Here is a 24,930-nt window from a genome sequence, read left to right on the forward strand (position 1 = left end):
TAGAAAGCCATCAGCAAATGATGAGTCTGTCACACATTTTAGTTTTTAGTTTAACCCTTTAGTATAGTTATGAAATCACTGCTTAGAAACCATCACATTGCACAAGATGTCAACAAGGCATATTTCAGCATTCAAACTTCATCCACTGTTAGACTTGGAGCAATTTGTATTAATCACAACACGGGAAACTTGGTTAAAAAAGAAAACAAAAAACAAGCTTGTGAATTTCTTCCAGTCTACAGAAGTAATGCGTTATGATATTAAGAACAATTTTTAGTGTCTTTATGCGTTAATATTTTAAGAGACTACCCCCATGCATGCTCATTTTCATTCTCAAATATTTGCTGACTGTGGAAATACTCAATGTGGCTAGATAACAAATTAAATACTACCATTTACAAACATTGCTAATGTTCGTTTTCGCCTCTTATAACAGTCCGAAGCAGAAAAAGGCCCGAAAATGCTGTAAACCTGGTGCAATGTGAGCAGAATCAGAATTTAATATTAAAAAGCCACCTTGTTATTTACTTCATAGGATAGTCAGATTTTTATGAGGGTTATTATCTAGACATAATTAGAACTGGTTTTCATGATGATCAAAGCTTTCATGGGCTGAAGCAGAGGCTAGCTTTGATACTAGAGCTTAACCTTAAGAACCCCTTTAGTTCACTCTCACTGTCAGCTTTAGATTTTACAGAACCCATGATGCCTAAAACTTGGACTTTTGCTTAAAAAAAGGTACAGCAGTGGAAATTACATTTTCACTGCTGGTTTCTGTTTTAAACATCACTAATTTGGCAAATGTTTATTAACAGTGTAGTTCTAATACCATATTAGGTCAGAATTAGCCTCCATTGCACAGCTGGGACACACATCACCATCATTGCTTGAAACCTTGTTCTCACAGACACACCTATTCCTCTCCCAGTGCCTGAAATACAAAGCTTTATGCTGATGCAGCAATCAGCAGAGAACAGCAGTTGTTGGGTACATTGTTTTTCCACAGAAGTTTCTTATTCCTTTAATCACTCTCCTAATGACTATACAACACATTTTCACATCCAGATCAATGAATTCCTAAAAAAGAAACCTGTGCTGCAGGAAGACATCCAAACCACAACTTTCCTATAATAATGAAATAAATTCTCTGCCATTTCTGAAATTACCATCCTACTTGTAAGTGTCATGGTTACCTTACTATATTCCAGCTACATCAGATTATTACAGTGTTTTCTTTATGCTACAGAAATGTGACTAAACCAACCCTTAGACCATGAATTTGAAAGGAGAATGTAATTTCAAGCCTTATTCTTATCTAGTGCTATGCACTAGAACTAGCTAGAGAAATTGAAACGTCTAACTCTGACCTTTATTACATTGTTCACTGGTCCTGAAAGACTTTGTTCAATGTTGGCCCCATTACCAGCACCATGGAAGTTCAGTGCCTCCTGGGCTGACTGGCAGGTCTGCCACAAGGCAGGACACACACAAACATCTCTCCCTGGCATTCTCTTGGAAATCCAAATGTACCAAGGTCAAGGCTCCTGTGTGCACACCTCTGAGTTGGCAAACCACACTGAAGCATCCTGAATTTCTGTAGAGGACTCCAGAAAGGGGGATGCACCGCACCTTTTCCATTAACAGAAAACCTAGTGGTGCGGGATGGAGGAAAACCACAACCATGCTTGAACACACAGCTTTGGGCAGGCTTGGAGATTCCAAACTCCTCTCTGCAAGTCTAGTGGACCTCCAAAATTCCTGTCTAGCATGGGCCAGCATGCAAATTCTTCAAGAGTCACAGAATTTGGGAGACCCCAAAGTTCCTTTCTGATGAGGACTGATGTGGAAGGGTCCTCATTTAATAACATCAAGAGACCGGGCATTGTCTTCAGTGTTACCCTGGCTCACTTATGAGAATATTTAAAACAAAACCAGTGTGATGCCCTTTCCTTGCCTAACACTACCAAAATAATCCTGCAAAGGTGGGGACATATAGAAGAGCTATTGAAAAACACCCCAAACCCAGATGCAAGATAATTTGAAGCACAGCTATGAAGCTGTAATAAATTGGATTTGGTTCATGAGTACCTGTGTTGATTTTCCATAAGTTGCCACCTGCTGTCCAAAAGACTTTGTTTTTGAGGTTGCTATCTAACAAGAACACTGCAACCGCTCCACTCTGGAGAGGGGTGAGGGCCAAATTCTCAGGATCCTGTAGCACAGCAATCCATGGTGGTCTGTGGAGCTGCACTTGCTCATGCCCTCCCTCTGGGTGCAGCACTTAGCTCCAGTGAAGCAATTTCTCAGAAACTCAACTGGCCCTAGACTATACAAGTCAGAGAGTACTTTGTCACTGTGAAGGGCATTAGGGGGACTTATATATATAGCCTGACGTCCATGGGAATTTTCCTCTCAGGATGACTACAGTATTCAGCTCCTAAGAAGGAAATGAACAAGGTACAAGGAAATCTGATAAAAAAAAGTAACCCTAACCCCATTTCATAAGGTCTTTCTTAAGGCTTTTCATATCACTTTAGAATTGGCTCCAGAAATTGCCAGTTAAAACAGGTTGTCTGGCTCACTCATCGCATTTGAAACAATATCTTTACTCCCTAATCGTTCTCTAAACTTAGAAAAACAATTGTGGTTTAGAATTTCCAAAAGCGTATTTAGACTTTATGATTCATTTGGAGTTAGGGAAGTAAAACCTGGCTAAACAACCTGGCTGAAACCCTGAGGTTTTACAACAAACCTCACTTTGTATGACATATATTGCTTTTAGTGAGCCTAATTTTCTTCTTGCTTTTAAGTCCTGTCTCCCTAGAAAGTATGTTGCTTTGGGAGAGTGCTATCAGAGCCAGTAATGATTCTGATTAATTCTGCATTCATTAATCATATAAGGGACTTCTTGCTTTAAGGCTAGTTATACTCCAAGTCAGCATGGTAACTATTTTTAAGGATAGAATAAAAACACTTGTTGCAATGAGCACCTAATTTTCAATTATTTTTTATGACCAAACTTCTAAATGATGGAGTTTGGCCCCAAATTGTTTCTGTTAAAAAAGACTTACATGACAAATCTAAGGAATTTTCTTGGTTTTCTGAAAGCTAAGGAGCTTTATTGCATGCCTTATTTCTGACATTATAAAAATTTGTATTTGAGAAATAATTTCAGATTACTGATTCAAGTCTTCTTTGTGAATGACAAAATATTTGATTTCTGAATACAGTAGGGTGTTGGATTCTGACTCCATTAAACTGTTTCCAAAATTTTTGATTGGCACTTTCTTTTGTACAATGAAAACTTAAGCTATGTTATAAAACATATGCTGTGAAGCAGTTCTTATAAACTCAGTCTTCCAACTATTAATAGCTTTAGAGGAAACAACATTCTGTGTTTCAGTTCCTTATGTTTTAGTTTTTTCCCAGAACAGAAAATAAGAGATTTGGAGGATATAGTTTGGGAGAAATTAAAAAGAACTCGAAGAATTTATCTAGATCTTACACCCCTGACACATGCAAGCCATCCAATATTAATGATGATTTCATTTTCTGGCCTTGATCCTCAAAATCAGTTCCTGGAAATTCAATGTCTACCCTATGCAATTGATTACTGCCATAATATATGGAAAGCAGCTAGGAATCAATGAAGAAAGTGCAATATACAGATATATGTTTGTATACCTACTTCCATTATGGAAAGCAAATACTCAACTGCACAGTTGTGTAATGTATTTTAGCTACCAATGCACAGAGAAACTTCTGAAACCCAACCCACCAAAGGTGGGTACTAAGTCCCATTTTTTAGATCAGTTCCCATTTACACCCAGAACCTGCAGAGAGGGGAAGAGAAAGAGAGAAGTAGAGAGAGAGACAGAGACACCCTGCAGGATTACTGTTAACGCTATCAAGGAATAAAAACAGGAAGCAGAGTGGAAATACAGAAAAGGAAAAATGCATACGGAAAATTAGAAAAAGAACAGCCTTCCTAAGAACTCCTGGGAGAAAAGGAGAATTTACCAAACTTTCCTGTAGGCAGTAAAGGGCATTGACTCCAAACCAAAATGCTTAGACCTACCATTCACTTCAGATTTCCTTTGATTTTCCTGCCAGATGGTAAGAGCAGGACTTAAACACATAAGCTTCAACAACAGTTGCTCTCTTTTCTACAAGAGTTTAAATAGGAGACTAACTTCTATGCATTCAGCTGGAAAATTCTCTCTCATTTCCTCTGAAATTTCTCTTTTCTAACAGAACTAACTGGGTGAAAGTAGTATCAAGTCTTTTAGACCTTAAAAAAATACATTCTGTGGAGCAGAGAGTTGTTTAGTCTTTAGAAGATAAAATCTCTGAGTAGGTATATATAAATAAGAAATTCAGATACAGAAAAAAATAGAATCTCTTTTGCTTTCATCAAAAGAAAAATAAAAGGATATAAAATTGATTCAAATTCCCGTATCTTTATCCAGGTTTTTCTGAAACCTTGCTCAGGCACAGTCCCAGGAAAGTCAATCCAAAATAATTGTACAGAAAGATGCAAGACACTGCATACTGGCAAGTCTATTGAATCAGCCACTTCCACTGAATTTTGAAACACAGAAAGTTTTCCATACTTCCCAAAAGCAGAAGGGCTAAACAGCCTTTCTCTTCTCATGTCAAACCACTCAAAGGTTCAATTTTCTTGAAAATGATAAAATAAAAATTTGCATGTGCTCATAAGCTTTGGTTCAGTATTTGTTTTAACATCTGAGGGACAAATGCCATAGAAATACCATAGAAAATCTAGATCCTGCAAAAGGTGCTGTTAACTGAGAAGAGGCTTGTGTTTTGTGAAGGCTTCTCACTGCAGTGAGGAATTGAGGACTGTACAGGCCAAATTCCAGAAAATGCAATGCGACAGATTTGAGAGGTCTGACATTACCCTGAATGAGAGCATGCATGAATTCCATCACAGTAAGCAAGTGCTGCTTTGTAAGTATCTTCCTGCAAAAGCTATGAGATAAAACAGATATATGAAGTTTGTGTTTCACAGACAGGCTTCTGTGTCTGCTTGGCATCACTTGGGGGATAGTAGAGTGATGAGTTAATATTCTGAGTTTAGGTGGAACACATTCAGGGCTCATTAAGTTTCCAGCCATTCCTAAACAGCAACAGGTGCTTGAGAAACATTTCTCCAGCATGTCACAGACAGCCTCTACACTGTCTTGGAAATAACTGAGTGCACTTGTGTTTCCTCCATGGCACCAACTGACAAAGGAGGAGAGAACGAAAAGAAACAGGAAACACTCCCAAAACATCCGCATGTGCCTGGTGAATGGGTCTAGAAAAATACCCTGCTGTATACCCTGAATTCAGATGTGATACTTGCATGTCTGTCCAATGTTGCCACTCATTCAGACTGCAGTATCACATTCAGCCAAGTCCTTACAGGCTCCCAGGAACCTTGATTAATTAACTGAAATGGCATTATAAGAAGCTGAAAGTTTCTCAGCAATTAGTGTTCCTTAATCCTTTATGTATGTTGAAGTACAGAGCACTGAATGTCTTGGGAAACTTGTTCAATCATGAGAAGAAAGATGAGTTGTAGCTGGAGAGACTGCCTGGCACAGCATTTGTGTTAGCACAGGTTGGTTTAGCTTTTGTGAAGAGTGCTGTGCATGTGCACAATTACCTAAAACATTTCATAATACAGCCTGCCACTGGAGAGAAACAGGCACAAGGAAGCAATTTTAAGTTCAACTAACAGATTTAAGGAAAACAGGACTTAATATTTAACATTTAAGAACTACATCCAGGAAATTTCAATGTGTACAATAAATATGTATCTTGATCTTTTCCTTACCTCTCACAAAGTCTGGAAAAAGCATGAAAAATCTCTGCCAACAGCTACTGGGCTGGCACACAAATGTATGAGAACAGTATAATCTGTTTGTTAGGAAAAATTTTCCTCATGGAAACTTAAATTTTGTAACAAGTTCTTAGATGTTGCAATGACACTGTAAGACGTTTCTCCTAGGTCTTTGGTGTTATACCACTACTGCCTATCACTGGTAAGATAGAGTAGCAAAGACATATCTTGGAGAGTTTTATAAAGTCCACATGGGAACAGAACCCAAAATCTCAGAAAAAAATTTGTAACAAACAACAAGGATCACTCCAGAAGGAAGAAAAAAAAAAAAGAAGTCACTACTCCAAGGAAGATTCCTCTTGGTTTTGTACAAGATGACAGCACCAAGTGATTCCACGCCCAGACAACTGAGTTTCCCCCACACTCAAGTTTCTCATCCTGTCACTGTTATTTCCAAGTAGCTTTTGATCAACACCAGACCACTGGAAATTTGCTTCTCTATAAGATAACAATGTTGTTGTTTTTGGAAATCCACGTAATGATTTATGCACCATGGTGGTGCATAATATTTGCTAAAAGGGAGGGTGAGAAAAGGGGAGAAACTCCTACTTTACCTTTGCTGATGAGTGCCCATATTCCTAACTCCAGCCATTCTGCTACCACTTCTCATGCCACAGACATAGTCTCAGGGACTCAGAAGAATCTAGGGTTTAGTTTTACTACAGATTGCTTAATAAAAGAGAGCTTACAAATCCCTTGAAATGAACAGCAACCATCCTGCAAGTCTGATGTGACCAGATATGCTTTGCTCTGTTCTGTGCATGCTCTGCTTCCTTGTCACCATCCAGGTTTCAGGACAATGCAGAATTGCACTGGATTGAATTTCTTCACTGAAACACCACCAGTCTCCCTCTGGACTGGATTTTAAACAGGAGAAAGTATTTTCCTAAATGATTAATATTTGACCAAATTATTCCATTTTGCTCTGCAGGCAACTGTACTGTTTTTCCACTGTATCCACTGAATTTGGAAACAAATTTTCACTGGGCAAAACTCCCACACTTCATTCATTTTTCACTTCACATTTTATCTTTCAGGTGATTCTGGAAGCTGCACTTCTGAGCCATTCTTACTGCCAACAAATAATTTTCCCAGAGCAGCCACTCAGATGTAGACTTTTTTTATTTACTGGTTATATCATGGACATGTGGTGTGCATGAACATGGGAACACCAAAGCCCAGCCACAGCTCCAGTTGCTTTTGGCAGGTGTCCCTGGGATGAGTGCCTCAGGCAAGTGCCCCACTGACCTCCATCTGAGCTACCTCTTTGCTCACTGTTAAAGTAAACAGAATAGGGATTGCTGCCAAAGGCACTAATAAAAATAGCTCAATCACACAAGACTTCTCCTGCATGATCTTCACTACTCAGTACAGAGTTTGTTCTTGCAGAAAATGAACAACCTCCACAGGAACTATATTTTAAGCTGCTACAACACACAAAATTTAATATGCACATTCAATTTTTTTCCCATAGTTCACTAGTAACACAGAAGGGACATTATGCTTCAATGCTGTGGCAATTCACAGGTCCCTTGAGAAAATCACTGCAAATGTTACATTCCATGAGATAAATCCTGAATCCTACCACAATGGACAAGAGTTTGGCCTCTGAATTATCCTCCTCGTTAGGGGGAAATCCTATAAACTTTCTCCCTGGGACATACACAGCGCCATGATGGCATGGAAAGAAAATGTTTCCAAGAGATTTTGTTTTCAAAGGACAGTCTTTGACACAAAGGAAAAGTGGCCATTCTGATCTGCACTCAGGTTAGGTGAATCTGCTCACTCTGTGCAGAATTACACAGTTACAGCTCAAGCTGAGCAAGTGTCTGCAGATCCCAAAGTAAAAACTTATGCTAGAACTAAACCAAGTATGTGTCTTTTGTATCAATTTACCTAAAGATTGCAGACAAACTGGAAACCAGGGGCTAAACCAGGTATTGTGTCAGGGACTGTAGCTAATACTGAACTGAGTATTATTAAAACATTTTGACTTGTCAGTGGAAATCACTGCTGTGTAATGGAGCACAGAGTATTTTTGTCAACAGAGCCAGGTCTGCACTGCCTGTGTATAATTAATGTAGCTCCCTGGCTAGAGGTTTGGTTAATTCAGGAGAACATTGCTACTGGAAAGCACACATAGAAGTGGAAACCAACTAAAACTTTGATGATGATTTTTTCCTTTTCCATTAAAGAAATGGAAAGTTTTTTAAAAGAAATAACTAGAATGTTCTGCCGCACATTTTAATGTAAGATATACTGTTTGCCTACTTACAGATACTTAACCAATTTTTTACATGAGAACTTGCTGTAAAAAACCCCAGTTTAATCCCAGAGACACAGAAAAGGATATAACACAATACAGTAAGTCCATTTGAGCCCCATTCTTGCACTTCCCCCCTCTTTGTTGTATTCCCACCCAGTACAAAAGGTACTACATTATTTACCTTTATTCCAGGGAGTCCAGGAAGCCCAGGAAGGCCTGGTTCACCCTACATAGGAAAATTACACAACATTACAGACATTATCCAGTTAGGGTCACTATCCATTGAACAGCCCTGTAAATTCTGCAGGAAGATAAAAGAGCATGAATGATTGCTAGTCAGCTCCAGCAAGGTTGTTTTTTTCAAATGAGTGACTTAAATGTACAATTAGTAAGAGTCATGTTAAGGACTTAGGTATCTTCTGGGGACCTTCAATGTGAAGATGACACACAGGGCTGAAAATCCATGTCAGGAAAGCCAAATATGAATTCACATTAGACTTCAGCAAAATAGAAGAAAAGAAGCAGCACTGGTTCATTTTACTGCCATTTAAGTTCCATACTCATGACAGATGTTTAATTCTGTTCCATTTTCAACTCTGAGCTGGATACTGTGCTGTGTGACTCCCTGATTTACCTACAAATCCAATCAGAAGAGCTTGGATTAAATTGCACCATTCAAGCAGGACTGCCTAATTATAACTGGGCCATCAGTTTTATAGAGCTATCCACAGCATCATTTCAGAGCTTGTTCTTTATCTGTGAACATACACAGTGTCATGAAGGATAGTGGGAATGTAACCTTTTACTGCTTTACCCAGAAAAACCTTGCTTATTTAAAATTGCAATGGAAAGACCTATAGAACTCTATTTGCAAGGTAATTTTGTAACAAGCATTGAAAACTGAATGCATTAATTTTGGAAATGGTCTAAGACAAGAATGACAACATTGTCACAAATGGTCATTTTGAGCTATCAGCTAAATGAAAAGATGTTGTCTAGGGAAATAAAGATGGTGAACAGAACAAAAAAAAAAAAAAGGCAATAACATGTGAACAAAACACTATTTTAAAAGCTAGGGATTTTATTATAACACAGAGATGGATTCCAACCAGCACCTTGGATATGAATATTCCCTGAACTTTCTGGAAGCTCAGGTTTGAACTCTGAAGCCAACTTTTACCTTTGTAATGAACTGAACTATATTCCAGATTTTTTTACACTCATGAGCTTTACAGAAATCCAGACTTCAACTCTGTGGTTTGGGCTGATCCCTCTAGGCTGTGCTATTAAAATATTTTGTGAGCCTGTGTGCACACACACTTACACACCCCCATACACCCACACACACTCGTGTATACACACACAAACATAAACACACCTACACAGAATGCAGGTGTCCATCCAACTCCACTGCCCACAGACACCTCTTTGAGGCAGAGATATTACACAGACTTGGAACACTCAAAACAAAATTACACCACTCTGCCACAAAATGAAAAACACAATAGAAGGGCTGCAAATCACTTCACCAAATGGAACGATTTTTAAGTGATATAGAAGGATCTGATAAAAGCTTCTTCATCTGTTTTAGTTTCTCCAAAGTTCTAACTGTTCAAATTGCCTACAAGCACAGAACAGATTCCAGTCTCAAAATATTAACTATAAAATCAGATGAAAGAATAAAGGCTAGGATGCTATTTTCAATAGACACTTTTTGGAATGGTGACTATCACTTTCTAAAGCAGAAAATGAGTTACTATTCTTGCAAAAGAATAATGCTCCACTGCACTAACAAAATTTTACCTCTAAACCCCTACTCTGTCTTTCCACTTTTTGCATGAGCAGCCATACATACAGCACTATGACCATCAACTTTACCCATCTAATTGTGGAAGCACTAAATTTCACTTGCAAGCACAGAACTGGAATATTTATATTGATATTATATTAGTGTTGTTGCAGTAGGTTACTCTTTAGCCTTGGGACAGAGTTAACCCCCACACACTCACACATAATAAGCAGAAAGGATCCACCAAAGCCAGTTCAGAGCCACAGTAATCTAAAACAATTAAAATGCCCCTAAAAATAAATCAATATGAAACATAATTAAATCAATCATTATTTCTTAATTACAGCTAGCATTATAGATAAATGCAGAGTATTTACTTTTTTGGACCTTTCCTAATATAAAAATTGTGAGTATGATTTATGAGAAGAATGACTTTTAAAGACACCAAGGCTGTATACTAACTCTATTACATAATGGCAGAGCAGGTCATTCTGTCACCCCAGCACACAATGTGGCCCAAAGAGTCTTGTCAGACTGCTGAAATATTGTCACATTTCGTTTCATGCAAATAATGTTTGGGTGGGCAGCTGAACACATATTTGTCCTTAGAAGATGAATAAGGGACAACTAGAAGAAGATAAAAGGGAAAATATAAGAAAGAAAAGAAGACAGAGAAAGGAAATATGAATGGAACACAGAGAAGGAGATAAGCACTGAGATGATGTAGATGGCAGAGACGTGCGTCCAACTGGAAAAAGAGCCTTCCACAACCTCTGGTGGTGTGGAAAAGTCCCTGCTGAGCAGGGGTGCAGGGCAGCAGACATGGGGCACCTGGCTGGAGGAGGCACACTGACTGGGCATGTTGTGGGAGCTGATGGCTGGGGCTGGGACAGGAGTTGTGACAAACTAGGAAATTATGGGGTGAATGGAAGGAAGACACTAAGCCCCCCTCTGGTGCCAAAAAGAAGGTGAGAATATAGAAAGTCTGAACTGCATACCTCTCACTCATCCATGTTGCTTGAATTAGATCACATCTGAGTGCCTGAGAACCAGGAGCCTGCTGATAAATCACTGCTAGCTTTGCCTCCATGGCAGCCACTTAATGAGAGGATGAATCTCCACAGGCACTTAAGTGCATTTTCTAGTTTATTAGCCAAGCAAAGCACACGCTGCAGAATGCACACACTGAATGATTCTGTGGATTAGATAGCTTTTAACTACTTTGATTACCTTTCCTAATTAAAACTGCACTTTACTAAGGAACTGCATTTGCAACCATAATAGTCTTATTTAGTCTCTGATGAGAGTTCTAATTTCTTAAATAAAAATACTTTATTTCTTATTTATATGTGGCTTGGGATTTTGCTTAGTCACCAAAGTATCTTGAGAGTTAGAAAATGGTTGTCTTTCCATCCACAATATAGAATTTTAGCTCTTGACTGTCTGTCTGGAATATCTCAACGGCAGGAAGATTCTGTTAGACTCTGGCAGCAGTGTGCAGCAGAAAATTTTCAATGTTTTAAGAGGCAAGAACAGTGCCAATGGCTCCAGAGGGAAACCAAATGCTGCAATGCACAAATCCAGCTCTCTCATTGTCTCTTTGCTCTCCCTGCAGGACCTGCCCCCTAGTCTCAGGAAAGGCAGCTGAAGGCACAGCATTTGCTGTGTTTGATGTACTGTGCATTCAAAGAGCACATTCCCCAGCCTCACAGGGCCTCGTGCTGTACAGCCATGGTAACTCCTGCAGGACCTTTCCCTGCAGAAGCAGCCTCAGCCACACCGCACCCAGGGGAATTTCTTACACTGGAAGGAAGAACAGAGCAGCATTACCTGGTCTGTGTCCTTCCAAACACACTGTGCCACTGATGGCTTGATTCCCCTCACAGGTGTATGTGAAAGGGATTCTAAACAATATTAATTTCTTTCCTGATGAGATCTAACAGTGTACCAGTTTGAAGATTAACAGTCAAACATGCAGGGTTAGCTTGAGATGACCCAAGGAGCAGAGCCATTCTTTGTTAGTCTCACTAGCAGCAAAAGGGTTAGCTTTCAATGCAAGAAGTATGCTGGGGCTAGAAGGGAAGGCGGGTAAGTCAAAATTGCTCTTCATGTTAAATAGCATCATCATTCCTGTGCCTTTCTAAAATACAAAATAAACATCGACCAAATGTGTACAGCCTTGGGCTGCTAAATTGTACTGCCTCAGACTCATCTCAGGTAAGTGCACTGGTAACACAGATGTAACATCATTTAACACAAATCCAGCAGAGAAGGAAAACTGAATATTTCCAAGCAGTACCTTTTGTCCAGGCCGCCCAGATTCACCGGGTTCACCCTAAAAGAAAACAGATGAAAGACATGAGATCTGAGAAAATGAGTTAAAGATGGAGCTATGAAAAACATCCATTAATGATACCCAAAATGTCTGTGACACTGTGAAGTGACATGGACCAACCACCCCTCTTCTCCCTGCACCAGTTCTTTAGAACTCCATTACCTTAATTCCAGCCGCAGAAGAGCCAGGGTCACCCTGATACAAAATCCACAAGAAATAATCACTCTTACTATGTAAACTATTTTCCAGGAAACACATAAATCATGTAAGAGTACAGCAACATTATAGAGCAAAACAACTGCATAGCAAGATTGCCTGTTTTCTGTGCTACTACATAGGTATCTAACTAATTAATTACATCAGTGTGATTAAGAAAAGGAGTGGAGCTGTCTTCAAGACCATGTAGAGAGAGATTTAGCTTCATTCACCCAAACACCTATTATAGTTAACTTCAAATTTCACAACTAATAATGTAGATCTAATAATTGCAGATGTTGTACAAATGAACTTCACACAGCCAGAATATGGGACATACTTTGACATCTCTAAATTGCTGACCTACATTAAAAATAATTCACTGTTATTTACAAAGAATATGAGTGACCATTTGACCTAATTTATGGATGGCAAGTGTCAGGACTCAACTGACAACATTTTTGGTGCTAATGATGATTCACATTGAAAAAAACCCCATTAACCTATGAGTTTATCTCCATCAGGACAGGTCATAGTTTTAATTCCTCAACACTCCAGGGTATTTAAATGGATAAATTAATGCCTGAAGGGCTATACTTTACATGATGACACAGCTGTGGTAATTTACATACTCAGGAAAGGTCTCTGTTCTGAGAGGACATCTAGCACTCAAAAAGATTTGCCTATATTTTGCTGGGTTGACTGGATTTCACAGGCACTGCTGTGCACTGCACAGGACAGAGGATCAGTTGTGTTTTTCTTGAACAATATGCCAAAGAAAAAAAGAAAAAAAACCTACTGAAAAGTTTGCTAGTTAGGCTATATACTACTGAAAATGACTAGCGTGCTTCTATTTGAAAAACTGTTTAATTATTTATTATGCAGAATAAATGTACATTGTTCACTGAAAGCAGCAAGTTCTACATAGCAGAAACTTCAAGCTCTGAGAGCTCTGAGCAGCCTGCCAGTGATTTACATAGGTAAGATAGAAGGAGAGATATATAAGCAGGGTATAAATGTTTCATATTCTTTGTAAAAAATACAAATAGGGGGTACCCATTCCTGATGTTTATGTGAATGCCATAGCTCGTTTGGACATGGCATCTTTCTGGTATGGTCTTATAAAATTAAATAGTACGGGTTAACATGCTCACTGGCCTCTGAAGAATAGGAATACACAGTTACTGCAGCTTGCTCTTGAATGAAGGAAACACAAAAATCAGTATTATGATATTGATACATGCATAGAAACCTGAGCTGCCTCATTTTAATAGATATGCATGAGTGACACTGCTAATATCCCTTACAAGCATGTACAACTAAAAGCCTCAAGCTTTTTATAGTTATAGGTGGCCAAATCAACTATTATGACACATTAAATGGTTAAATATTTCAAAGGGCAATGATGGATATGGAGAAGATAAGACACAAAATATTTATAATCCACCTTCATGCAAGAATAAAAATTAGATCAAAGAAAAAATTATGGTACAGTGTGTTCACAATTCACTGCTGGGTCAAGACAGTTTGCAAATGAAGAAACTTTAGCAGGGGAACATGTACAAAGAAGGAAGATCCTTGGTTTTTTCTAGGGACCAAGACTACAGTGGAAGAACAGAAGCAAGAACTCAAGCTTGGCATTGACACCATCTTCAACAATTCAACAAAGACATTTTAATTCTAAAGTGTCAGGTCAAGAATTAAGGACCCAAGTCCTTATTTTTGAGTGTCACTAGGTACAGCTGTTCAGTAAATAAAGTTACATTTTTTTGCACAAACAGGAACCTGCTCCTAAACCAAGTCTGGATCTGTTGTCATGTGGTATCTCACTCTCCCACCACATGAATAAAAAATTATTTTTTATCTCACAGAAACTCCATTCAAGCTTTCAAAGAAACGTATTTAAGTTTTACTGAATATGGATTACAACTCCTAAGCAAAAACTTCCCCCTATGCTGAAGAACAGGAAAGAATACAAACCCTGTTCAGCAGCTCAAGTGTAAAGTAATGACACCAAATTTAATGCTTACTCCTAAATTATCTGTCAAAAACCACCCTCATAAGCTCTGTAGGAAGTGCTGTTTGCAAAGCTACCTATCAGAAACTTTAAACTGCAGCTCTCCTCTAAGAACTGAAACTTTTTTTTTCTGCATGGCAGGTTGTCTTGTAGGCAGGGAAAAAGAAGAAAAATATTGAAAGTCAATGAAGTCACAGCTCTGGAAAATCTGGCAAAAATGAATGCAGAGGACTCTAACCCATTATGGCTAAAGCAGTGCACTCCAAACAAACAGAATATATTCCTATGGCACCATCCCACCTCTGAAAATAATATGGAACCTAGAAGAAATGGGAGACTTATGCATTATGAAGTTGAGGAGGTATCTTGAAATGTCTTCAGATACAGCAATATAAAAAATCTCCTGAGAAGCTCTACTTTCCACAAGTTGATCCCAACTCGACTGCCCAACTGCTGAAAGTTCACACAGCAGTATTTAAAACTTTATACTTGAGCAGAAAGGATTTCCCATTGAAAGAAGAGGAGAACTTTTTTCTTTGCTCAAAAGGATCCCAAACGGGGGGATGTGCATGCTGCTGATCACAGGGCAATATGGGCATCCTTGTGCATGCAAGCTCACCCTCAAAGCTAATGAAGCAGAACAGCAACAGGTGAAACTGCACTAGGCTTCCCAGAGAGATTATAACCTTACCATTTACTTATTGTAAAGCTATCTCTCTGAAGAACAATCTCAATTTATACTTCTAGTGGATTACAATCTTAAATCACATGAGAGTGGATCAAGATTATGCTACCAGCATACATCATTTAAGTAAATAAGGTTCTTAAGACTTTCATCTCTATTATTAAGCATGACTGCAAATAAAGTATTATTTAAACTAATTTCCAAAACTTGACTGTTCTTAAATCTAATGTCTGTTTTTAATGGCTGATTTTAGAATATGTCTTAAAACCCTTGTGCTCTTCAAAGTTCAGATTTACTGTACCTAAATGATAGCTCCTGAGGGATTTGCATGCACTCCTTACCAGCTTGATAAATCCATCATAAACTTCTCCTTGAACTGAAATGCTCTAAGTAGGTTAAGCATCACACATGCAGGAGTACAAGAAGTGTTTATGTTTCTGTTGAAGCCCAGTCATTAAAATACATGTTTTTTAGAAGCATATCAGTTCAAAAATGATGGCCAGAAGAGATCAGTATGCCTGACCCTTTTCATGTGCAACGCAGCCTTTACCCTGACTGCTAAAAACTGGCTTTTTTAAGGAAATCACACTGAAAATTCCAGTTAGATTTTCTGAGTGCGAGCCTCACATAAAAGAAAACTCAGGAAAACAAAAATTTTGACAAAATCTATTTTTTGGTGATTTCTACAGCATCTTCATACTCTGCAACAATGAACTAAGAAGTGATAAAGTGAGGTTATCATTGATTTCAGTTGGAATAAAGATGTAAAGTGTGTTTATCATCAAATCTTGATTTTCCAGCTGCCAATTTGGGAGGGAAGTTGCCTATCACGATACTGTAATTTTTGTCCCATACTGGTTTGGTCCCACTCTTTGATGGAAACACAGAAGGGGAAAAGATAAAGGGTACACCAGAAAACATTGCTGTAATTCAAAGGGGCAATTCCGACTGGCAGGTTGTGACCAAACCTGTATGATGCAAATTTCAACAGAAGAGTGCTAGCTAGAACCATGCTGATACATTCTATACTAGGGCTACTGCTGTACAAAGAAATCGTATGTTCAGTTGGACAGAGCAGTGAAAATTTTTCTGCTGTTCATAAAAATGAACTTAACCAAATCACTCACCTTTAAAAAAAATAAATCTCAAAATGCATTTTTCTTTTGAAAAAATTACTATTTCCATTTTTTGGTTATATTATAAGCATGCCTAAGTCATACATTTTCTTCACTGCTAAGAAGTGTTGTTACCTTTTCTCCTGTGTCACCTTTCAGTCCATTCTCACCAGCATCCCCCTATAATTGAAACACACATTACATTTTAATGATTTTCTGTAAGAACACAGTATGCAGAGAAGAGTCAGCATTCTAACATGATTAAAAATGCAAGTTGATTTTGTTCACCAGACACAGCCTCTATGACATGGTCAGGAAGTGGCTATGGCTTACACAGACTTCACTATAACTGCAATCCCTTTCACAGATCTGTAAAAATATCCCACCAGAAAGCAGCAAAATACCTGCTGGTATAATCTACCATCTTTCTCAGGTCACTGCAGTTTAGCAAGGAAGGAATGATTTAATGATTCCATGATGATTCAGCACTTTAAATTAGAAATACATTTTTCTTCCCAACACAGACACATTCACCTCGATGTATCTATAAAATTCAGATGAAAGTTAGACAATCTCAGTAGTTTTTATTGAGATTCTCAAGTAATTTATAGCACACACTCTCTGAGTCTGAAGACCTTCATGAATGATTTACAAACTAAAAAAAAATTCACTAAATGTCACTCCTCCAAGGAGCTACCAAATGACTTTATCGCTACATAAATTCTATGCACTGTTTTTGCTAGAAAAGTGATATTTAGATAACATTTTCATGTCTGAGTAGATATTTTCTACTCAAAAAAATGTCCAAAATTTTAAAAGAAAAATTTCACAATATTTATCTATAAAAAGACCAAATTTCCACTCAGTCATGTAACCATGTAAGAAATCCAGACTACATCAAATATGTTATATGTTGTTTTATGTTAAGAATACAGGCTAAAAATTTCTGTGGGACTTGAGGTTCGTTTAAAGCACAATAAGTATTTCAAATGCAAAAATTATGGATAAAAACAAAGCCTAAGTAGACTAAAAACGCACTTCCGGCCTTGTTCTGATAACCAGTAGTACTGTTCTAATAACACTACACAGTATCTGTCAGATTGTTCTGAAAACCTCAATGTGAAATCCTTTTGGAGAAGACTCAGAAATTTATACATCACAGCCACTGATACAATGGGAACCAGCTAACAATCTAGCAGCACTTTAATTAAGCAAACATACATGAAACATGGAAGAGTAACAGTGAGGAATGTTACTCAAGTTCAATTAACATGATAAACTTATTGAGGGGATCTGTAACTACACATTTTAGAAAAAGAAACTGCACATTTCAGAAAAAGACAAAGGATAATTATGGAAAAATAGAATGGTTTTAAGTGACAAAAATTCACCACATATTAAAATTCATAATTATTCCTTTTATGTCTGAAAACAAACTAAGGATTACTGAAGTACTTTAAAAATATCATTTTAACAGAATAAATTATTTCATTATGCATATTTCATGATTACATAGTTCTGCATGTGGGTTACAGACTTTCAAGATTTCTCTAGATTATTTTTATGGTGTGCTTTTGAAAATGTGAAATTGATAGCCTTGGCAAAGCATGCTTCCAGCTGCTATTACACAGATTTACATGGATCTGGAAGTGAAATTCAGTTTTAGCTGCAAAGACACAAGTAAACATTTTTCAAGAGCAAATTGCACCTCAGTCCAAACAACTTACTTTTTAAACATAAGGTCAGTAGACTTGCAGAAGATGAGGCTGTGCATGGATTCGTACTCAAAATTAGTCTTATGCTATTTCTCAAACTGCCCCTGTGAGCAGGTGAGGGAGCTCAGCTCTAAACTCACTGTGCTCCTACCCACCACTATGCCTGGAAGAGCAGAATTATACCACTCCCCTTTTGCAGCATGGAGGTTGTTCCACCCCCTTGTCCTGCCTTGGTATGACTGGACATCAGAGAAGCAATTTCTTGCTAACTCACAGCAAGTACGAGCCCCATCAGTGAGCCTCTCCAGACAGCATCACTAGAGATCATGGGGGCAGATTCCTTTGCTCTTTCTCAAACTGACACAAACACAAATGGAGCATTCAATTTTTTATTTTTTATTCAATTTTTATTTTTTATTCCATTTCCATTTTTATTTTTAGCATGTGGAGAGCTTGTTATCCAGGTATCACTTAGAATCTATGTAGTTTTACCATTCTGTTACCTAATTGCTTTATTCCACACAGGTGTCAGAGCATCAAAACCAAGTTAAGAGAAATGTGTGGATCTCTAATTTATTCAGACAGACTCATCATTTTCTGAGACTCACCACAGTTAGGATTAGTTGCCTGATTGCTCATCTGTGCAGCCTTTAACACACAATCACTGCACTCTGTGACTAATCCCACTGCAGTAATCACAGATCAATAACCTCCATTAGCAGGTATTATCTGACCCTTGGAAAGGCTGCACTGTACCACTTAAGTTCCAGGTAGGAGCTGTGGTTTTTTATTTTTAAACTCGGGATCAGTGCACTGCAAGCAAGTTACCCAAAACAGAACCACAACAAAGGAAGTGAAGCATCTCACCTTCTCTCCTCTTTCTCCAGGGTCACCCTAAGGAAAATAATTGGAGCAAAGAAGTTGTAAGTTACTAACTCAGGCAGAAATCTGAGTGTTAGCTTTACTATCATTAGTTATTACTAATGCTAGTATTACTATCCTTACTAATAATTATGTCACTGCTGATGACAACATCTCAGATGATACAATACAACAAGAAAATCTCTGATGAACAATAAAATATGTAAATTTAATAGATCTCAATGGACAATACAATTTCAACATTATTTTAAAAGCTTCAATGGTTTGCATGTGAAGACCTCTCTCTCTCTATTTTGTCCTACAGCCTGACAAACAGGCATATGTCTTTGGGAAGCAGCCTGCAGGGACCTAGGTGGCTCCTACGTGTCGTTCTCCATGTTTTGGGAACAAACAAAAGAAACAAAAAGTCTGGATGTGAAGGGAAAGTCTTATGATTCTGTCAATGTCTCAGAAGGTTCCTCAAGAGAGAGAAAATGCTTTAAGTGTCTTGAACAAATTCACGACTGGTCCAGAGTAAAGAGCCTTCAGTGCTCTCTATACTCTCTGTAACAAAAAGATGGCTTATAGCCATTACTTTTTCCAAAATTAAAACATGCTTGAGAAACTGCAAAAGCACTTTTGCACGGCAGCCTGACCCTGACAACTCATCTCTGCATTTGTGGCTCAGAGCTGCACTCTGGCTCATCTTTGCCCCTTCTGATGGCTGGCAGTCGCTAGGCAACTCAGGGACTACAGCTGTGAATACGAATGAAGCATCAACTGCCATAATTTGGCTTCTTCTCTATACAAAGTAAGAAAAGGTCATGCTCCCAAATGGTTTGTTTTCATTCCTGATGGACAAGCAGCCAGTCAGTAAATGTAAAGAGGTTGCCTTGCATGTCAGTCAGCAGCAGCATGATGCGCGGAATCAGCTGAAGAGCACATGTGCACCAGGGAGCTCACTCGCAGCTGATGGGATTAGAAATTAGCATTGCCCCCTCCAAGGGGCCCACAGATCCCATCATTTTGGACATGTCGAGTTCTCTTTTAAATGAAGTTATCATCATAAGCTTTATGTTCTATCTCACTTGTTCAATATTAAAACAGCAGAACAAACTACAGAACAATAAAGTGCAAAGAGTCATTCTGATGTAACACATACAGGCTGAGACATGCTCCTAATGAGGCTTGTTGCTAACTTCCACAATAGCAGGATCAGCCCTCAAGACTTCACCCTGACATTTGTCAAAGAACTGACCGCAGAAGTTCTTGAAAAGAAGCCTGAAACACATTGTAAGGGGCATAAACAAAGCCTTTCTGAAAAGGTCCCCAAATTCCCAAACACTTGCAGGCATATTGCATTCAGCTGGCAGTGGATGCCTATGAATCAGTGCCCCCGACTGGAATTACACATGCACAGCAGAAGAAAATGCTTCTTTATGGTGAGATGTGTAAAGCCTCTTACAGCACTGATCACTGGAGGGAGCAGATCATTAAAAGTCAGTCAGAACATAAACCCAAGCTGGAAAGCACAACTGTCATTTACATATGCATTCACATGCCCTGTGCTTCTGTTTTTAGTTAATTTTCAATACTGACCTTGAGCCCTGCTTCTCCCTTCTCTCCTGCTATGCCAGGCAAACCAGGTTCACCCTGAAGGCAAAGAAAAAGAAAGATGAAGTTAAGAAAGATGTGATGAAATATATGAACCTTCTCATAATGGGTCAGTAATGATAAACACAGTTTTAAAAGACTCTGCAAAGACGTAGCCCACAGCTGGGCACTAAAATGATTTATTTTGTCAGTTAGGGTGGATTAACTCTAACCTATGTAAGGTAAGAAATTATTCTTCTGAAAAAGGTGGAAACACACAGATGTCTCACTAAACAGGAAGGAGACCTGTGACTCCTGATTCTTAAAATCTGTCCAATTAGCATTAAAAGCACAGTCTTCCCAGCAAGACTGCCAATGCTTTCCTCTTCTCTACAACTTAGAAATGCTGCAAGAAAGGCTTGTCTTAATTTATTTTGACATTTGTGTTTCTGGTCTCAGATGGAAAAGAGATAATGAAAAAAAATGAGAAGGGCCGCTTTCAGAAATGGAAGAATTTGGAAAACCAGAGAGCTTTTCAAATTTTAAAATATACTTTGCTTATCCATTTTTTATACCAGTGGTTGAAAAGTGGTTTTAAAAGATTTAAAAACTGTCAGCATTACATCAATGCTCCAAATTTTGGGTATCTTCAGTGAGTAGTATAATATTCTTCTACAGTTTAAGGAGTCATAAATTATTTTCATGAGTCAATCAGCAAATAACATTTATTTCCAATCTTCTTTCCCATCTTCAATTTTAAAAATAAAGAAAAGAAGCCAACAAGAAAAAAAACCAACTCAAACAAAAAACCCTCTAAAAATATTTTTTAGTGTTTATATCCCACATTTATGGGAAAATGACAGATATTTATTTTAGATAAAATAATGTAATGGTTAGACTTATTGTAAAACAACTAGAGCTTGTGGCTTACTGTGTAAAAGCTTCTGCAGATGTATATCTCAGTTTCACAAGAAATACCTCTGATAACCCTCACATAGAGAACTGCATCACGCTTCTAACATGGCAAAGCACATTAAAATAAAAGCCAAAGAAATATTTTTAAAAGTCTGCAGCTTGGTCCTTCTAAAAGCCCTTTGCTATTTGAGTGTAGAAAAATGTGGAAAAGTTAAATCCAATAGCTAACATAGCAATCAAATTTGGAACAGTAATTTGTATCAGTAAGTCAGTGAACAATTTTCACACAGTATTCAAATTTAGTACACGTCATGACCCAATCCTCTACTCAAAAGTTACAGAGCATTAAGATAAAGGCTTTTCTAAACACAAGACATATTTTCTATTCCTCCGTAGAAGTCTCCTACTAAGAACTTATCTCTTTCTTACTTCTGCAGGCAGATTTAATCATAACTCTGATTGTCTGTGAAAGCAAGTTCCATTGTATTTCTAAATTAGGTAATGGAATCATTAATTACATTTTAATTTCCTCAAGATTTGCACTGTTTCAAAAAGAAAAAACAAAATCATCGAAGTTCTAGAACACTTCTAGTGAGGCATTTTCCAAGCCAGAGCAAAAAATAGGTACCATTAAGCCCTCAGGAAATGAAATAGTCACTTGTGTCAGCCCCTTCTCAAGGCCCCTTTGTACTACAGTAGCTGTGATAAAGTGGCACAGGCATTTGATATATGAGTGCTCAGGATTTGAAGCTGTTGGAGATTAGGTGTGAGTGTCCTAAAGGATTGACCCAAAAGGCTCTTGAAGAAAATTGCCAGTTGACAAAATGAAGCAGAAGGGACCCATGAATATACACTTGTTTCTCCTCATCCCCACACCCCAAACACGCTTGCTTCTGTCCCCTTCATTTTCAAACAGCTGCTGTCGGCTGATGCTTTAAAGCTGATGCTTTAAATCTCTGATCAAAAGGTTGAAGTCCCAAGCTTGCACTTTCCTACCAGGTTTACATATCAGTGCTATGGATGCAGAGGGCCACTGCTGTGACAAAAAGGAGATCGCAGAAATAGAACAAAAAAATTATTTTCTTTGGAAAAAGTGAAAACCTCAGCCTGTCACCCAGTCATAGTAAATCCCCATTCATACCAGCAATTGCAGTTCTGACCTATGTGCAACTGCTGTGCACAGCACTACACTTACAGTAATGAAAGGACTAGGCAGAGATACTTGAAGTGCAGAAACTAGCTCTGGGAATGGGAAAGATTGAAGGCAAACCTGGAAGGATAACACAGAAATGACCTTGTGCCTTTATGTTTCTGAAGTGATTATCATTCTCTTGGCAATGTTCAGAAGAGCAGGGAAAATATTCTTTTCCCTATGTTAGACCTTTATTTTCTTGTCTATACAAAGAATCAGAGAAAAGAGGTGAACATGTAGAGCCCATAAGATGATCTGTGCCCTAGCCCTGATGAAAATTCCCAGTGCAGAGCTAAACAAGCTTTGTGTCAGGGAGCCTCCCTTTGTCACTCTGCATGTCTTACAGGCATGGCAGTCTGGCTTTATGTGCAGATATTTTTACTATTCCAGTAAGCCTTAACATAAACCCCCCAAAATACACAAGAAAAACCAAACCACAAAACAAACATAAAAATGCTTTGCTCGAAGTAGTTATGAAGCAAAGAGCTGTTAACTTTTGCAGATGAGTAGATTGATAGCTCTTTCCTAGTCAGATACTGTCATTTTAGACATGTTCATCCCAAAAAATGATTTTGATTCTTGGCATGAAAATAATTTAAAATATTTCTGTTAGGAAGTATAGTTAGTTACTTTTCTTCTGTTTAGTTACTTTTATTTATTTATCTATTTATTACTAAAAGCATGTGTTAAAACCAGAGTGCAAAACGCTGTAAGAGTAAAGCTGGAGTGTAAAATGCTGTACAAGTACACTTCAGCCCCACAGGTTAGTGTTTTAGAGATGAGCAAAACACACAGCTGACTTTTAAGAGGCTGAAGATGATGACCCTGCTATTCAAGGAGTGATGCATGCAAGGGAACACCAGACGATGACACTCGATGCAACAGTTTAAATCAGACTGCTTTTCAACCTGATAAAATGGAAGAAGCTACAAAGCTAAATCCTCACTGTCACATGTTTTTTACATTCACCAGGCCATGGCTAATGTATATCCTGACTGCTGTTGTAGTCTCTCTTTAATTGCATTGATAGCAAAGGTGTTAGGTTGCAGAAACAATTGTCTTGAGCACCTCAGCTAGGTTTCAAACCAAGGCAACATATTTTTATCTTTTCTTTCATAGAATCACAGAACGCTTGAATTTAGAAGGCACCTCTAAGGCCCTTACTTGGATTCTACCCAGTATGTTCATGTCTTTCTTGCAGTGAGGAGCCCACAATGGGACACAGTACTCCAAGAGTGGCCTCAACAGTGTTTTTTTCCATTTAAAGAATAATTTTTTTCTATAGTACATCTAACCTTAGCTCACAGCTCACCCCTTCTCCAGTTATGAACCCCTGAGAAATTATTGCTCAGTAACAGAGTGATGGCAATCATTCTAAAACTTCCTAGTTTCCATAAAACCCAACCCATGATCCCAGTCAGAGAATTTATGAGGGCTAAACTGCAACTTCACACAAGAAAAAGATGTAAGACCCAGAGAAATTGTGTGAAGGTACCCTAAGAGCATCCCCTTGGAACTTATCCCTAAAAGGGATGGAGAGTGGGGAAGATGCTGTAGTGAGGTGTGAAGTGTCTTGGTACTCAATTTAAATCAACTGTTACTTACCCCCTCTGCCCTTCTGCATTCTTATTCTCAGCTGAACCATACTGCAGAAGTTGTCCTATGCAATGAGCACTGTGTGGAACTACCATGACACACCAAAAAAAAAAAAAAAAATCTCCCTCCTGGCACTGAGGTGGGCTGTGATTTCCAAAGGCCACCTCAGCAATGTGCAGCTTAACTGACACCATGATGGAAAGAGCAAGAGCTCCACGGGATGCTGGGGAACCTGCAGCATCTTACCTGAACATCCTCTCTATCAAGGTTTGGCTGCACCAAAGCAGCAACAAAACTACCAGACGCACAAACATCATGTCCCACATTGGTAAACATGCAAATATTGCATTAGAAATACTATTCAGGTAACCCTTGACTTCTTTTTCATATGAAGTTATTTTTGTCTTGCCTTTGTGTAACTTGACCAAGCCCCTAACTCTTTCCTGTACTTGGGCAAAGAACAACTTTCAGCACTCTGCTCAATAAATAGGTGTAGCAGTTTCCTCAGATACTCTTGCTGTAGGGGCAGTCTTAAAGCTTACACTGAAGTGAATCAGAATTTGGTGAGTACTCAGGTGTACAGAGCATTGCTTTGGCTCTCTTGGTAATATGAGAAAGAAATCTGTCAATATGAACTCATAAAATCTACTTCATTACAGATCTGAAAATATATTACCCACCAGAGGCCATATTAAAGGAGGTGAGGCAGTTGAAAGCATGCTTCTCCTTACTGGAGTGCTTTCTGCCC

General features: G+C 38.4%; 1 protein-coding gene across 1 annotated transcript in view; it reads right to left on the bottom strand.

Annotated features, from left to right (window-relative positions):
- COL25A1 (collagen type XXV alpha 1 chain) overlaps nt 1-24,930 on the bottom strand; it is a 291,973-nt gene that overhangs the window by 37,591 nt on the left and 229,452 nt on the right. Inside the window, exons 15-20 of the mRNA XM_058803801.1 lie at nt 20,486-20,539; nt 18,893-18,919; nt 16,446-16,490; nt 12,461-12,493; nt 12,263-12,298; nt 8,356-8,400 (exon numbers count right to left, since the gene is read on the bottom strand). Coding sequence (XP_058659784.1) covers nt 8,356-8,400; nt 12,263-12,298; nt 12,461-12,493; nt 16,446-16,490; nt 18,893-18,919; nt 20,486-20,539 — 240 coding nt within the window. The remainder of the gene's footprint in view (nt 1-8,355; nt 8,401-12,262; nt 12,299-12,460; nt 12,494-16,445; nt 16,491-18,892; nt 18,920-20,485; nt 20,540-24,930) is intronic.

This window comes from Ammospiza caudacuta, chromosome 4 (assembly GCF_027887145.1).
Source record: "Ammospiza caudacuta isolate bAmmCau1 chromosome 4, bAmmCau1.pri, whole genome shotgun sequence".
Taxonomy (NCBI): Eukaryota; Metazoa; Chordata; class Aves; order Passeriformes; family Passerellidae; genus Ammospiza; species Ammospiza caudacuta.